This window comes from Rhinatrema bivittatum, chromosome 10 (assembly GCF_901001135.1).
Source record: "Rhinatrema bivittatum chromosome 10, aRhiBiv1.1, whole genome shotgun sequence".
NCBI lineage: Eukaryota > Metazoa > Chordata > Amphibia > Gymnophiona > Rhinatrematidae > Rhinatrema > Rhinatrema bivittatum.
In genome coordinates this window covers 93,805,249-93,822,887 of record NC_042624.1, presented here as the reverse complement: position 1 = coordinate 93,822,887, position 17,639 = coordinate 93,805,249, and the positions used below count along the sequence as shown (strand labels likewise).

Here is a 17,639-nt window from a genome sequence, read left to right as displayed (position 1 = left end):
ATTCCAGCAGCATTGGCACCGCTGCTATCGAGGATGGAATCGCTTATTGCCACTTTTCCACCAGTGGACCTCAGGTCACCGATGGCTCCGGTGCCCTTCCCGCTGACTTTATCATCGGGAGGAGAAACACCGTTCCGCATCCCTCCATCAGGAGTTCTGCCTCAGCCATTGAGATCAATACCGATACCTCCATCGGTGCCATCGAGCCATCCACCGATGCCATTGATGCCTGCGCCAAGGCCTTCATTGCTTTCATCGGTGCCTCTGGTTATTCCTCTGATGCCTTCAGAGCCTAAACCGGAACCTTCAGGTATCCAACTACCCCGTCCCTCTACAGTTCCTAGAGTGACAGGTGCTGATCCTTATGATACCACCTTCACCCACTGAAAGTAGAAAGCGTTCTCCTCCAGAGGACCTTTCTTTCATAAATTTTGTGAAGAACATGTCTGAATTGGTCCCCTTCCAGTTACTGATGGAACAGGACGACAGACATCAAATGATGGAGTTGCTTCAATTCCTGGACACGCCCAAGGAAATCACCTCCATCCCCATCCATCAAGTTCTTCTTGACCTTCTCAAAAAGAACTGGGAACATCCTGGCTCCATTGCACCAGTCCACAGAAAAACTGTCTCTTTACCTACTTTCAAAAGCCTCAGTTGGATCACAGGTCTGTGGTGGTTGAATCTGCGCAAAAGAAAGCAAAAAGGTCAAAAACTCATACTTCCTTTCCCTCTGACAAGGTTTTTGGATAGCATTGGTCGCCAAGTCTTTCAAGGATCAATGCTGATCCTCCGAATTTCTGCTTACCAACTATAATTGACCCAATATAATAGGGTCATTTTTAAGCAACTACAAGACTTGACAACCTCCATGCCTCAGTCACTTCCAGAAAAGTTCCACACCCTACTTAATAAGGGTTTGGAGGCAGGCAACATGAGATTAGATCATGTTACGATATCTTTGACACTGCAACCAGAGTATCTGCAGCCTCTATTTCAGCAAGACGATGGGCTTGGCTCAAGTCTTCAGACCTTCGTCCGGAAGTGCAAGAGCGGTTGTCAGACCTCCCCTGCACAGGAGACAATCTCTTTGGTGAGCAGATTCTACCCGATGACTTGAGACAAATTCATAATAGAAAGGAGTTTAAAAGAGCTTTAAAAACCTATTTGTTCAAGGAAGCTTTTGGGAGTTTAGAACAGGTACAATAGTGGATCAACTTAGGGAATTCTACCGTTTCTACTATTTATCCATTTTAGGCTTCTTTTGTTAATTCTTCAAGTTCTCTTTCCTTGCTTTTATAATGTAATAGTTAGTCCTATTCTTTTAGAGATTTTAATTTTATTGATCAAGATATTATTTGTATTTTTATTCTATCTTTATATTTTTATTTTTATTTGAATTTATTATCATTTGATTTTATTTTTATGGCTGTAAACCGCTTTTTTCAATCTTTGATTGGTAAAACGGTATATAAATATGTTAAATAAATAAATAAATAAAAGACAGTGGCTGAACTAAAGGACCATCATGAGACTCTCAGACAGCTCTCTCTGATACCTTCGGATTATTCTTCTAAACAGCCTTTCCGGAAGGACTCTAAAAAGTCTTTTTATAGACCAAAGAAGTCCTACCCGCCAGCAGCCAGATGCCGTTCTGCGAGACCATTCCTCAAATCACAGTCTCATCAAACCCGAAAGCAAAAGCCACAGACAGCCCCCCAACAGGGCCCTGCTTCTGGTTTTTGACTCTCGCATAGAGAGCAGCAGCCAGATTCCATTACCAAATGTCCCAGTGGGAAGCCGCTTGTGCCATTTCAACAACATATGGCAATCAATCACCTCGGACCACTGGGTCCTAGCAATAATTGCTCAAGGCTATCGTCTCAACTTTCTATCCATCCCTCCGGATTCCTCACCTCTAATGACTTGGAAAACATCCGACCATTCATTGCTCTTGGAGCAGGAGGCCTCCCTCCTACTCCAGTCCAGAGCAATAGAACCAGTACCATTAGCTCAGCAAGGCCTCTGGTTCTATTCCCGGTACTTTCTAATCCCCAAAAGATCGGGAGGCGTTCGTCCAATTTTGGATCTACAAGCCCTCAACAAGTACTTCCAGAGAGAAAAGTTCAAGATGGTAACCTTAGGCTCCCTGCTTCCTCTTCTTCAAAGAGGAGACTGGCTCTGCTCTCTCGACCTCCAGGACGCATACACTCATATTGCGATAACTCCATCTCATCCCAAATTCCTGAGGTTTCTCGTAGGCCCCAAGCACTATCAATACCGAGTGCTTCCATTTGGCCTAGCATCTGCACCACGAGTCTTTACAAAATGCCTCGTCGTGGTTGCCGCCTTCCTCAGGACTCAAGGTGTTGACGTCTACCCCTATCTGGACGATTGGTTAATCAGGGCTCCCACTCAGCAATCCGCTTTGTCATCCCTACATCTCACCTTAAACACTCTACTTTCACTCGGATTTCTCGTCAACTACGACAAATCCTCCTTAGTCCCATCTCAAACCTTATCGTTCATTGGGGCAGACTTGGACACCTTACAGGCAAAGGGTTTCCTGCCTTGACAACGAGCCCTCACTCTCGTATCTCTGGCGCATCAGCTGCAGTCTCAACGCTCGACAACTGCTCATCGTTTTCTCATCCTTCTAGGACACATGGCGTCCTCAGTTCAGGTCACACCAATGGCCCGCCTGGCCATGAGAGTCATGCAGTGGACTCTAAGGTTGCAATGGACACAGTCCCTTCGGCTCCTGTCGACCATTGTCCACGTCACCGACTCACTCCGTCTGTGTCTCGCCCGGTGGACGAATCACATCAATCTTCTACAGGGCTTGCCCTTTCAGGCGCCAAACCCTCAAATAACTCTAACCACAGATGCTTCCAATTTCGAGTGGGGAGCCCATGTGGCCGATCTCCAGACACACAAGGTTCCTGGTCTCCAGAGGAAGCCAAACACCAAATAAATTTCCTGGAGTTACGAGCAATTCGATACGCTCTCAGAGTATTTCAGGATCGCCTGTCCAATCATGTCATCCTGATACAGACGGACAACCAGGTGGCCATGTGGTACATCAACAAGCAGGGAGGGACAGGATCCTACCTTCTGTGTCAGGAAGCTGCACAGATATGGGCGGAGGCCCTCTCCCATTCAATGTACCTCAGGGCCACCTACTTGCCGGGAGTGGACAACGTGTTGGCAAACAAGTTGAGTCGCACCTTCCAACCGCACGAGTGGTCTCTCAACCCCTCAGTAGCGAACTCCATCTTCCAAGAATGGGGTTATCCTCAAATAGACCTCTTTGCGTTACCCCAGAATCGCAAAGTAGGAAATTTCTGCTCTCTCACTCGCAGCCAACATTATCCACCAAGAGACGCGTTCTCCCTATCCTGGTCAACCGCTCTCCTATATGCATTCCCTCCACTTCCACTTTTCTCGAAGACTCTCGTGAAGTTACGTCAGGACAAGGGAACCATGATCCTGATAGCACCCCACTGGCCCCGCCAAGTGTGGTTTCCAATTCTGCAGGATCTTTCCATTTGCAGGCACATTCCTCTGGGAACAGACCCGCTTCTAATCACTCAAAACGACGGGTGCCTTCACCACCCCAGTCTTCAGGCCCGTCCCTGACAGCATGGATGTTGAAAGGTTAATCCTTCAACCACTTAACCTTTCTGATCTAGTCTCCTATGTCTTGATTGCTTCACGGAAGCCTTCCACGAGAAAATCGTATACCTACAAATGGAACAGGTTCACGTCATGGTGCTCTTCTCAGGCTCTTGACCCCTTTACCTGTCCAATCACGAAGTTTCTGGACTATCTTTGGCACTTATCAGAGTCAGGTCTTAAAACTTCCTCCATTAGAATGCATGTCAGTGCCTTCCATAAAGATATCGGAGATGTCCCTATCTCAGTACAACCCCTTGTCACACGATTTCTGAAAGGCTTGCTTCACCTCAAGCCTCCACTGCATCCTCCGGCCTCTTCTTGGGACCTCAACCTGGTTTTGGGTCAGCTCATGAAACCACCATTTGAGCCTCTCCAATCCTGTGAACTTCGCTTTCTCACATGGAAAGTGATTTTCCTTTTGGCAATCACTTCGGCTCGCAGAGTTAGTGAGTTACAGGCCCTAGTTACCTATCTGCCTTTCACTAAACTTCTGCAGGACTGGGCGGTACTTCGCACTCACCCGATATTCTTACCTAAGGTAGTATCAGAGTTTCATCTCAATCAATCCATTATACTACCTACCTTCTTTCCCAGGCCCCATTCCAATCCAGGAGAGCAGGATCTGCATACCCTTGACTGCAAACGAGCTCTAGCGTTCTACCTAGACTGTACAGCTGTGCACAGGAAGAGCACTCAATTATTTGTGTCTTTCCATCCTAACAAATTGGGGCAGCCTGTGGGTAAGCAGACTCTCTCCTCCTGGCTAGCGGACTGCATATTCTTTTGCTATCAGCAAGCAGGCATTCCACTCCAAGACCGTGTTAAAGCACACTCTGTGAGGGCCATGGCGACTTCAGTAGCACACCTACGATCGGTGCCGCTTCCTGACGTTTGCAGGGCTGCCGCTTGGAGTTCTCTCCATACTTTTACAGCCCACTATTGCTTAGACAAAGCCGGAAGACAAGATTCCATCTTCGGCCAGTCTGTCTTGCGTAACCTATTTACGACGTGACATACCAACACCCTTCCGCCTGCCCTGTGGGGTTCAGGATGCCCTCTACCAAATTTCACCCCAGTTGTTGTGCCTGTTGCACGCCTTTGGGTACATTTGGTGCCTATTTGGACATCCTCAGCTCGGTACTCACCCATATGTGAGGACTACCATCCTGCTTTTCTTGTGAGAAAGCAAATGTTACTTACCTGTAACAGGTGTTCTCACAGGACAGCAGGATGTTAGTCCTCAAGAAACCCGCCCGCCACCCTGCGGTGTTGGGTTCGTTTTATTATTTTATTTTTCGGCACTACTTGTAGCTTTTAAATAAGACTGAAGAGGGACCCCTGCTGGCTGCAGGGTTGGTGCCATGCTAGGCATGCACAGTAGGGGCCAGTCAAAGTTCTAGAAACTTTGACAAAAGTGTTCCATGATTGAGCTCCATCCTGTGATGTCACCCATATGTGAGGACTAACATCCTGCTGTCCTGTGAGAACACCTGTTACAGGTAAGCAACATTTGCCATCTCTCCAAAAGAATTATTCCAGAAGCATTTGATTGAGGTCTTAAAGATCCCAGTGGAAACCATCCCTCCGGTCGCCCGTGTTTATTATATACTGGTACCTCGGTTGAAAAAACCTTCAAGTCTAGCTGGGGACATAGTTTCATCTACTCCTTTAGATTCTGGGAAACTTACGGCTTTCTTTGAAGATACAGGAGATGTCCAGGTTAATGTAGCCACTCTGGTTATTAGCTTGATCTTGGAACTGGACAAAGACTGGATTATGAAATTGTTTTTCAAACATAGAGGTGAGTTGTTTTTCATTGTAAAATTCGCATTTTCCCAGATGTGGCTCGTGCCACCCAAATGAGATGTAGGCAATTCCTTTAGTTGAAATCCCAAATATTATAGATTGGCGCAATGTTTTATTTAAAATATCCTGCTAAGTGTTTGGTTAAATACTGCAATGTTACATATCTTTTTTTTTTTAACCCGCCCAATTGACTGCTTTTCTTTCTGATAAGGCTCCCCCCAAGAATGTGTGAATTTCTTTTCATTTTCCTTATTTTCTGTTCTTGGGCTTATGCTTGGGTATTCGTCTCTAAATAATTATGGACTGTTAAATCAATGAGCTGCTCCATTTATTTCCTGTTTTCTTTTAGATTTTCCTTGCAAAGTGGCCCTCCCCCTCCAAATATTTTCATTATTTCCTATTGTATACTTTTCTCAACAAGAAGTTTCTTTTCTTGTTATTAATGTTTAAATATGATAAAAAATAAAGTATAAAAAAAGGGGTGGGTAGTTTTTAGGCAGCCTATTTACCAGGGTAAATGGATTTTAAAATTGCCTTCTTAATGTTTTTTTTTTTTGGAGGGGGGGGCGTGAAATAATAAATCCACGGCAATAAAACTGGGTATTTGGAGTTAACTGTTTAAGGGATTTTTTTTTAGATTTAATTACTTGCCTTTCCAAATTCAAGCTGAAGTTGTTACAAATTTAGAGTAATAATAATATTGCTATGTATTCTTAATCATCCTCCCACATGAGTTTTTAAAATACATTTTATTACTTCTTATTCTATATCAGTCTTCTCCACTACATTTTTGAGGCACAATTTCTGAGATGGTAGAATATTTTTTTTTTCTGAATTACCAATAGTTTCTTATATAGGGATTATCCACAGATATCACTATACCACTAGTTGGAAACTATTCACATCATTTTTCATAGTACTGAGTCTTTACCAACTGTACATCTGAAATAATGACTTTTTCAGAATGTAAGTTTTCTGATACCTTGACTCTGAACATAATACAGTTTTATGATGTACTAGACAAAAATTTCAGGCTGGCCCTCAGTGGCAGTGCTGTGCCATGCAAAGCGACTTCAGTATGATTTCCAGGTCAGGTCTTCCATTCTCCAAATTGGTCAGGACTTGGGGATATTGCAGAGGAGGGAGGGAGTCATAGTCATTGAGCGATGGCAACACCTAGTGGCCAGATATACTGCCTATATGATTGCAGGGTTCCAGAAAAGCCCTAGTACTTGGCCTCCTGGTCAAGGGCTATCACAGCAATAACTAAATTAAAGTAAGTTGGGAAGAATTTAAAATTGGGGGAACTTCAGTAGATGCAAATGAAGGCTCATGGCACCAGATCGCAATCCTGATTCCAACTGAGTAGGAAGCCCAAAGGATCAAGAGGAAACTGCTGGGTGGGAAAAAATTACAAGTGTATTGAGTTTGTAAACTTTGGCCTGGATTTATCAAAATGCACTAAATATTGCATGTGATAGGAAAATGGGTGTGTTTTATGGTAATAGGCAGTTTGTGCTAATACCTATGTGAAGTGCTTGTATTTCCTACATACAGCCACTGGGGGGACCATGTTTAGTAGGTTTAAAGAAAGAGAGAGAGACTAGTCATAATGCTCTCACACTAGATTGGTATTTATATCTCTATTGGAGGCCCATCTAGTCCCTTGAGGTGAGGTTTAGGTATTAGTGTAGGGGTTAGGGGCCACTTTGACATTCAAAGTGAGACGTACGAACAGAACAGTGCTCTCTTGTGAAGATTTTGATGACTTCGGAGTGAGGAAACTCACCCAAAGATGAGATTTGCGCAATGTTCTCTCAACCTAGCTTGATGGACTCTCTACCTGGGTAACATCAAGCTAGATTGAGAGAACACTGCGCAAATCTCATCTTTGGGTGAGTTTCCTCACTCCGAAGGTCATCAAATCTTCACAAGAGAGCACTGTTCTGTTCGTATGTCTCACTTTGAATGTCAAAGTGGCCCCTAACCCCTACACTAATACCTAAACATCACCTCGAGTGACTAGGTGGGCCTCCCATAGAGATATAAATACCAATCTAGTGTGAGGGAATTATGGCTAGGTGCTCTCTCTTACTCTCTCTCTGTCTCTCTCCCCAGGAGGGCCCTGATAGTTTGGCTGGCTCTCCAGGATCTCAAAACAGCTTGTATAAAAAACATTGCAACCACAATAAAGCCCTATCACACAGCTTTACACAAATGAAAAAAGCATAGTTAAAATTCACATTAAAGCCGTGGGATACAGCTTTGCAAAACTGTGAGCCCAGCCCACTTGGCCAAAATACCCACCCCCAATATCCTCCCCTTTTTCTCATTTGCATCGCACCAAACGTGGTGCTTTCACATGCGTTAAAGGTGTTTTTTGCATGCGAAAATGCCATATAGCTCTTTGATAAATGACCCCCTTTGTTTGTAACTATACTTTTTTTTTTTTTAGTTCGACCTGAATTTACTGATACCTTAGCAATCAAACAGGGATGGCATCCCATTCTTGAAAAGATTTCTGTGGCAAAACCTGTTTCTAACAACACTTATATCACTGAAGGCAGTAATTTTGTCATTATCACTGGACCAAACATGAGTGGAAAATCAACATACCTTAAACAACTTGCTCTTTGCCAGATTATGGCCCAGATAGGTGAGCAGTTGATAAGCTTTTAAATGCTTCTTAAAACTACATTTATTTCTACTGTCTTTGAAAAATGATTTGTTTATCAGAGAACAAGAAAAATCTATTTGTTCAATGTTATCACTGCACTGTAATTATAATTGTGGATAAATTGCATTAACAAACCCAATAAAGAAATGCTTAATATACTCAAAATTTACTCAATGGAGGAAAGAAAAGAAAGAGGGCTATGATAAAGCATTCAAATATTTTATAAACTTCAGTAAAGGAAAAGAAGGTGAGATTTTCCATTGAAAACAAATTTAAAGGAGAAGGGATCCTGGTACAAAGTTGGAGGGAGGAGGTTTCAGAGAAAACATATCCAACTCTGTCAGCAAATAGAATGATCAACCACATAATTGAGTGACATCATCTAATGGCACTGAACTCAGAAAGTTTGTAGCTAAACTTAAAAAAGCATAGAATACTTTTCTGAGCATGTATGTGTATGAGTCACTGCACAGCTACTACTACATAAGCCCCCTTAGCATGTTTTCTAAAAATATTTTTATTAAGGAACGCAAAAAATATGAGGAATAGTTTAGTGGTTAGAGCAGCAGCCTGCAGAAAATGTAAAAAAAACAACAGGAAAATCAGAGTTCCAATGCTGCTGCTTCTAACCTTGGGCAAGTCATCTATTGCCTCAAGTACAGACTTAGGGGCACAATTACTACTTGATTTTTACTGTGAAAATGATGTGGTAATAGTTAATGTGTACCACAGAATTCAGAAAGGCTAGGAGGCATGATTATGAAAATATGTGAAGCAGTATTTTATTCCTTCAATCAAATAGTAGTAACCCAACACAAATGCTGGAATCAAGTGATACAGTCCCAATACTTCAAATCAGTATAATGACAACGTTTATTTCATTCAGATTCGGCAACTCCATTGTTATAAGGGCAGTTTTATAGATACTCGGGGTCCCCCGACACGGACCCGTGTTTCGCCAGCGGCTGCGTCTGGAGGGATACCCGCAGTTTTTTACAGGAAATCTAAAAACAATTATATAGGACTGTATTAACAATGGTTATGGTACAGAACATATAAACAATTGAATACATGCACACTCGTTATTACCTTTAGACGGGATTCATACGTTCCTGGCATGGAGTGCAATGAAAGAGAGATCGCAAGCAGCTTAAAAGCTGTCAAAACTCGCGCCAACCAGATTCTGCAGACCAATCAGAATCGAGGAACAACCGGCCAATCATATGTGGATAGGGAACAAGCTGTAGCCTATCAGGGTCATGTGAAATGAAACCATTCTATTTCTTTGTTAAGGCCCTTCGGTGAAACACTATCTAAGCGATGTATCCATCTCTGTTCGCAGCGCAGTAGTAAAGTGTCAAAGTCCCCACCACGCAGGGAGGGGGATACTACTTCTAAAACAAAGAAAAATAAATCAGATGCCGTATGAGAGTGTAACATCAAATCAAAGCCATAAAATACTGCTTCACTCAATATTTTCTTTCTCTATAAAAGCCAACTTCTTATTCCTGCTCTTTTGAGGTTTGGTTAGGCGCTCGAGGAGAGAGGTGAAAAAGAGATTTTTTTTGAGAGGAGGCTTTAGATGTTGATTTTCTTTAGTTCTATTTATTTATTTATCAAGTTTTATATACCGTCGTTTGGTTTCGCCATCACAATGATTTACAAATTTTCGATGTTTAACAGTGTTCAAACATTCATGTGATTGTTAACATAGTTATTGAAGGCGTTATAAGTGCCTTGTCTTTTCTTGTTTTTACTATTGTCATTACTTTTTCCATGATCTATAGTCTTTATCTGTGAGTGAATGAAGAGTGTGTGTGTGTTTGCTTTCCTCATCTCTCTGTTTGTCCTTTCTGTTTAGACTGCTTGTATTTCAATGCTAGAAGTGAGAATGGCTAGTAGCAAGGGAGCGAGTGGGTGTGAGAGGTCTGTGACTGGGATGAATAAGGATAGGGAAGAGAAGAGAGGAGAGTGGGCCTGGAGCAGGCCAGGGAAGAGGAGGGGGGTTGGAGTGATAGTGTGGCCAGAGGGAACAGGGAGCTGCAGGACAAAGAAAGAGAGCAAGGAGCTTGGGAGTGGTAGCAGGAGGATGGAGGTGGCAAGCGGAAGGCATGAGAGTGCCAGACTGCAGAGGGGTGGAGAAGCAGAAGGTGGGGGAGGAAGGGCAGGGAGATGGAAATGGGTTGGTGAGATAGGAAGGAAAGGGGCAAACTCCCTTGTAAATGGCAACCCGGCCAGGTGGGAGCAGCAGCAAGAGCAGGCAGTGACTACATGCCGCAAGTTCTCCATCAAAGAAAAATTATTTATTTAAATATTTATTTGCTTCCTTATCAAAATTTTAAGGTGGCTAATAAAAGTGCATACATAATAAAACACATAGCATGGAGGAGAAGTGGGAGTATATCATCTCCACCGGAGATCAAGCGGTGGCTGGCCCCGACGGCACTTTATTTCATCGGAGGACTGTTTCCTGTGAGACGCCTTTCTGCCTGCACGTTGACGTCACTTACCCAAGACTCAGGAAGGTATTTAAAACGCCTTCTCTGATTTTTCCTTGAGGAGAAGTGGGAGTATATTATCTCCACCGGGGGTCAAGTGGTGGCTGGCCCCGACAGCACTCTTATTTCATCGGAGGACTGTTTCTTGTGAAACGCCTTTCTGCCTGCACGTTGACGTCATTTACCCCAGACTCAGGAAGGTATTTAAAATTGCCTCCAGCGGTGCGCAGCCGACACCGGCACACTGACGAAGCCGCGTGTGACAAAGGCGCATGTGCGGCTTTGTCCGGTTCGGCTTCGTCTGGTCTCGGGTTCGTCTAGATTAATAACTCCCATGTATCGAATCTTTATTATTGAATTACCATTTAAGGATTATATCCCCTTCTACCTCCATCAATGCTTCAACTGTGAGTAAAATTGGATTGAGAAAAAAACTATTATAGTTTAAAAATTTCCTTAAATAAATGCCACATAAGAAGCGTAAAGGGAAAGTTCGAGTAGAGACCCCAACTACTCCAACATTATCATCCCTACAATCCACAATAACAGGGTTTTTCTCTCCTGCGAACATCTCTACTCCAAGTAGGCCGTCCGTTACCTTGCAAGACATTGAGCACGCGTCTTCTATGTTGGACTCTCATACATCATTAAGCCCCGGAGCTCCAGAGACTCCCTGTCATCCAAGCGGCTACCAGCATCAAATATCAGGGCTAGCCAGTCCCCCGAAGTTGGTGACAGAGTTCGCTTCACTCGGGGTGGAGAAAGATGCAGAAGGAGCTGCTAATAAGTGTATTGGAGAAGCTGGAGGAAACAACCAGCTGCGTCAGCAGAGTAAAAGTGCAGCTCGGAGGGAAACTCCATAATCTATACCAAGGACTTCTTCATCAGTTGATAGAGAGAACTTGAATATGGAAAAACATGTTCAAGAGGCTGTGTTGGGTATACAACCTTTAGGCTTGCAATTGGTAAAGAAACAAGAAATCACATTGGAATCTGTATGGAAGGCTCTGACCTCCTTAGAATCTACTATTATTATGCTGGCAAATATTGTCAGAAACTAAAAATCATATTAGTCAATTAGAACCAACTGTTAATGAAAATACAAATAAAGTTAAAACACATAGCATACAAACATACAATATAAACATACACAAAAACAAAATAGTAAAAAAAATCATAGGAATAACTGACTCTGCAAATAAAATCACTAAAATTATAGCAACTCAACGGTGTTAGTGATCACCCCACCAGGGGGGTGGAGTTAGCAATCTGTTAGCGATCCGCCTGCCAGGAGGGCAGAGTTAGCAATCTGTTATCGATTTCCCCGCCAGGAAGGCGGAGTTAGCAATCTTGAAGAGACGGGTTAACAATCTGTTATGGCTTACCCCGCCAGGAGGTGGAATTATCAATCTGTTAGAGTGTCTGCTAGGAGTTGACAGTCTGTTATAGGTTAGGGCTGTTATGAAGTTGCTCCCCAGAGAGGAGAGGTCAGCAACCATCTAAGATCTGTTCTTCCAGAGAGGAGGAAATAGTATCTGTTATGAATCTCCGCACAGAGTGGCAACCTGATATACGAGAGTCTCCCTGAAGGGAGGTGTAGGCCCTCTGTATGGTTCCTGCTAAGAAGTAGCAATTGGTTATAATACAATTCCTGAGGAAGAAGATGTTAGCAACAGTTGAGGGTAGACCGCAAGGTAGCAGTTGTTGTACTCAGCTCTTGAAGTGTGAGAGATGAGCACTCTAATGTAGAATAGTGAATCCTTGGGTCGATGGCAGAAGACAACGCCCTCAAGAGGATATCAAGAGAGGGACTACTGACTAGGCTGGAGTATGGAGACAGACACAGATAGTTCTTCATTAGACAGGTAGTAGAACCACCAGAGGTGGCAGTAGTGAGCTGATGTGCCCGGCAGGGCTGACGTCCCTCAGATCCTGGAACTGCAATTTCCAGGTTTGCTGAGCTGTAGAGAGAGACTCATAGATAGTGAGTAGACAGGGTATGCTGGATACATAACCAGAAAAAGATGACACAGTCACATAGATTATAATAAGGCTCAGTAGCTAGAGAGAGTTAGGCCCTCGAGGAGCGAGTACCTGGTTCTAGGAACAGCTCTGAGAGAGCGATGGTAACTCACAGTTAATTATCTCTGTAATGGTTTCTAGGCAGACTGTAATAAGAACTCACAATATCTGTATATGAAATAACTTCTGAAATAAATTTGAGTCTTCGTAAGGTTTTAGGAATATAGGCCCTCGAGGAGCGAGTACCGGTTCCTATCTGCAATCTGTAATAACTCATGATCTCCGTACCTGTGATAGCATCTTAGACAGAAGAGAGTCTTCAGAGTTCTAGGAACATGGGCCCTCGAGGAGCGAGTACCGGTTCCTATATGCAACTGGAAAGGAAACTCACAATGTTCACGTTTGTGATCGCTTCCAGGCAGTAGGGAGTCTTCTGAGCATTCAGGGACATAGGCCCTCGAGGAGCGAGTACCGGATCCCGTCTAGCAATCTGAAAACAAGAGGAGAGAGCGGGGCCCCCAAGGAGCGGGTAACCCTGGTAAGTTCGAAGAGGCAGAGCAGCGGAGAATGAAGCGGGTCGGAATGATCCCCGCAATCAAACCCTTGCTAACTCAATTCGTAAGCGTAAGCAAAGACCTTTTATGTTGGAAGTAGATGACGTCACTATGGGGGGACGCCCCCGAGGTTCGTGCCCTTGCTGGTACAAACTTCGGAGCGCGCGCCCTACGTCATCAGGAATATGACGGATCCGCAGCGTCAGGCCAGCCCGGGGACTCCAGGAAGAAACGGCGAGGAGAAGCCGTGGCAGCATCTGTCCTACAGACCCGAAGGACGTCGCCTCAGAGGTAGAGAGGGTGGATCGAGGGCAAGAACAGGCACGAACGCAACAGTACCCCCCTTCAAAGGACGATCTCCTCTTCGGGTACCAGTATAGGTATCAAGGATGCATAAGGTGGAACTGTAGAAGCATCTTTATCCAAGAGTAGCTCATCTCTGTACGAACATCCAGAATCTCAAATCTTGAATTCAATTTGTAGATTATACATGATGACAGAAGGATGTTGAAATTTTTGAAGAATGTATGATGACATCAGCAGCAATGGGATGAGCTGCTGTGGACGTCACTGACGTTACAGTGGAAGTGGTGATGTAGAAAAATGTCCAAAGTCCACTTCTGAGTACTTCTTCCGCAGAATGCTGGAAGGGAGATGATGGCAATACCAGCAAAATGATCAGGCTGATGGATGGAGATATCTTCATCCTCGGAATCAACAGGGCTGTAACCTCCAGCACGACTTCCGAGTAAACCAATGTAGGAGCTGGTAACTTAAAGGTATCTTCTTTTTTGGAATCAACAGTGCCATAGGCTTCAGGGCACGACTTCCGAGTGAACCAACCGTAAAAGCTGGTGGCTAGAAATATCTTCTTCTTCAGAATTGTTGATAGCACCAGCAGACAAACAGGCTGGTAGTTAGAGATATCTTCTTTTTCTTCGGAATAAACAGTGCTGTAGTCCTTCAGCACGACTTCCGATTAAATTGGTCGTGGCAGATATCTCAAAATAGAAGTCCAAGAAGGTAGTGAAGATATAGAGCGCCATCTAGTTGTGGTGAACATAGCAACCGCTATGAATAGCAGCAGGTAATTGTAGAACTGCTGGGGATGTTGAAAAGATCCTCAAAAGAAGTGGTGGTGTAAATAATCGTCCAAATCCCACTTCAAATTGTGATGCAGAAATGGATCTTCAAATTTGCTGAATGGACTCCTCAGGTCTTCCACAAGACGACTGAGAGTAAAGTTGCCTCCTGCCCCTGAGTCCTTCAGAGCAAGGGTCTGAACCGTCACTGGTTCAGGGGTCACAAAATTTGGACGAGAGAGTGGAGGAGATATCTCTGTAGAGCCCAAGAACAGTCCTCCCGCGGGACTCAGGCTTGTCCGTTTCCCGGACGAATAGGGCAAGCAGAAACATCATGGCCTGGCTGACCACAGTACATGCACAGGCCATTCTTCCTCTGAAATCTTCTCTCTTTAGAGGTCAAGTGACCATGGCCAGATTCCTTCGGTTCATTTTTCTCCATAGCAGGAAGTGCTGGGCCCATTCGTAGTGCAGGAGTTCTGGTCTGTTTCAACCCAGGTAACACCTTAGGCTGGAGTTCTTTCACCTTGTCTCGGAGCCGCCAGTGTCTGACGAGCAGCCAGCTCGTCCTTTACGCAGGTGTCCAGGTCTCTGCAAAAGAGTGTCTTCAGACATCTGGGGTCCCAGCGAAGTTCTGCTGCAAGAGTTTTAAATTCTATGGCAAATTCAGCCAGGGATCTGTTGCCTTGCTTCAAGTCCACTAAAGCAAACCCGGCAACAGACATACGAGCAGGGTCATCAGATCAATGCTCATCTCCCGAATTGCCGCTTATCAGCTTTATATGACCCTGTACTTTCTAATCCCCAAAAAGTCGGGAGGTGTTCGTCCTATTCTGGACCTACGGGCCCTCAACAAGTACCCCCCAGCGAGAGAAGTTCAAGATGGTAACCTTAGGCTCGCCTCTTCCTCTTCTACAAAGAGGAGACTGGCTCTGCTCTCTGGACCTCCAGGATGCATACACTCATATTGCGATAACCCAATCTCATCGCAAATACCTGAGGTTTCTAGTAGCCCCAAGCATTATCAGTACCGAGTGCTTCCATTCAGCCTAGTGTCTGTGCCACGAGTCTTCACCAAATGCCTCGTAGTAGTTGCAGCCTTCCTCAGGACTCAAGGTGTTCACGTCTACCCCTATCTAGACGATTGGTTAATCAGGGCTCCCACTCAGCAAGCTGCTCTGTTGTCCCTCAATCTAACCTTACACACTCTAATTTCATTAGGATTTCTCGTAAACTATGACAAATCCTACTTAGTCCCATCTTAAACCTTGTCATTCATTGGGGCAGACTTGGGACACCTTGCAGGCAAAGGCTTTTCTGCCTCGACACCGAGCTCTCACTATCGTGTCTCTTGCACACCAGCTGCAGTCTCAGCACTCTGCGACTGCACGCCACTTTCTCATCCTTCTGGGTCACATGGTGTCCTCAGCTTAGGTCACCCCAATGGCCCGTTTGGCCATGTGAGTCATGCAGTGGACTCTACGGTCACAATGGACTCAAAGCATTCAGCCCCTGTCGACCATTATCCACGTAACCGACTCACTCCGGTGGAAAAATCAGATCAATCTCCTCCAAGGCTTACCCTTTCAGGCTCCAGACCCTCAATTAAGTCTCACCACCGATGCTTCCAACCTCTGCTGGGGGACCCATGTGGCCAATCTACAGACACAAGGATCTTGATCTCCAGAGGAAGCCAAACACCAAATAAATTTTCTGGAGCTTCGAGCAATCAGATATGCTCTCAGGGCATTTCAGGATTGCCTCTCAAATCAAGTTATCCTGATCCAGACGGACAACCAGGTGGCCATGTGGTACATCAACAAACAGGGAGGCACGGGCTCCTTCCTTCTGTGTCATGAAGCTGCACAGATATGGGGGAAGCTCTCTCCCATTCGATGTACCTCAGGGCCACCTACTTGCTGGGAGTGGACAATGTGTTGGCAGACAAGCTGAGTCGCATCTTTCAACCGCACGAGTGGTCTCTCAACCCCTCAGTAGCGAACTCCATCTTCCAACAATGGGGATATCCTCAGATAGTTCTCTTTGCGTCTCCTCAAAACCACAAAGTAGAGAACTTCTGCTCTCTCATTCGCAGCAAACACTATCAGCCACGAGATGTGTTCTCCCTATCATGGGCAACTGGTATCCTATATACATTCCCTCCACTTCTCTCGAAGAGTCTCGTGAATTTACGTCAGGACAAGGGAACTGTCCTCCAAGCCGTAATATTCTCCAAGATAGACTATTGCAACTCCATTTTGCTAGGTCTCACCACCTCCTCCATCAAACCTCTTCAGATGCTTCAAAACGCAGCGGCCAGAATCCTGACAAACTCCTGCAGAAGAGACCACATCTCTCCCATTCTCAAAAATCTACACTGGCTACCAATACGTTTCAGAATTCTCCACAAGTCCCTCACCATCCACAAAACCATCCACAACCAAGCCCCTTTCAACCTTCAATTCCCACTCAGACTACACACCTCATCCAGACCTATCAGAGAAGCCTATAGAGGATCCCTGCACGCCCCCTCAACCAAATCCACACATCATTTAGCATCCAGAGAACGGGCTTTCTCTACAGCGGGACCAGCCATATGGAATGCTATTCCCCTCGAACTCAGACAAGAACCCTGCCTCGTGACTTTTAGAAAAAGGCTTAAGACTTGGTTATTTAAACAAGCCTTTCCAGAAACTCACTGATTCAACATAGCAATCATTACTGTACATTCAGCACAATGTAAATAATTGCTCTTCTTGCCGTTGAATTACTTATGCTTTGTTCTTCCTCTTCTCCCAGTTCCAGTACCCCTGTTTTATTGTAACTTCTGCTTCTCTTCGCTTTGTTAATATGTAAGTTTATTGTACCCCCGTTCCATGTAAACCGACATGATATGATTGTATCATGAATGCCGGTATAGAAAAGCACCAAATAAATAAAATAAAACCATGATCCTGATAGCACCCCACTGGCCGCGCCAAGTGTGGTTTCCAGTACTTCAGGATCTCTCCATTCGCAGGCATATTCCCTTGGGAATGGACCCACTTCTGATCACTCAAAATGATGGATGCCTCCATCATCCCAACCTTCACGCCTTGTCCCTGACAGCATGGATGTTGAAAGGTTAATCCTTCAGCCACTTAACCTTTCTGAACCTATTTATTTATTTAATTACAAGTTTTTATATACCGTCATTAAGTTATTCACCATCATAATGGTTTACAATAGGGCACCAATATAAAAAAAAATATGGGTCGTACATTACATAGGTGGTGCTATTAGTATTCGGTAACAATAAGGTGTTTATTTGGGGATTGAGTGT

The 17,639-nt window shown here is 44.5% G+C and overlaps 1 protein-coding gene across 1 annotated transcript in view; it reads left to right on the top strand.

The window, feature by feature from the left end:
- The window catches only part of MSH4 (mutS homolog 4), a 184,508-nt gene that overhangs the window by 136,363 nt on the left and 30,506 nt on the right, over positions 1 to 17,639 (top strand). The window contains exon 15 of the mRNA XM_029618699.1: positions 7,940 to 8,140. Coding sequence (XP_029474559.1) covers positions 7,940 to 8,140 — 201 coding nt within the window. The remainder of the gene's footprint in view (positions 1 to 7,939; positions 8,141 to 17,639) is intronic.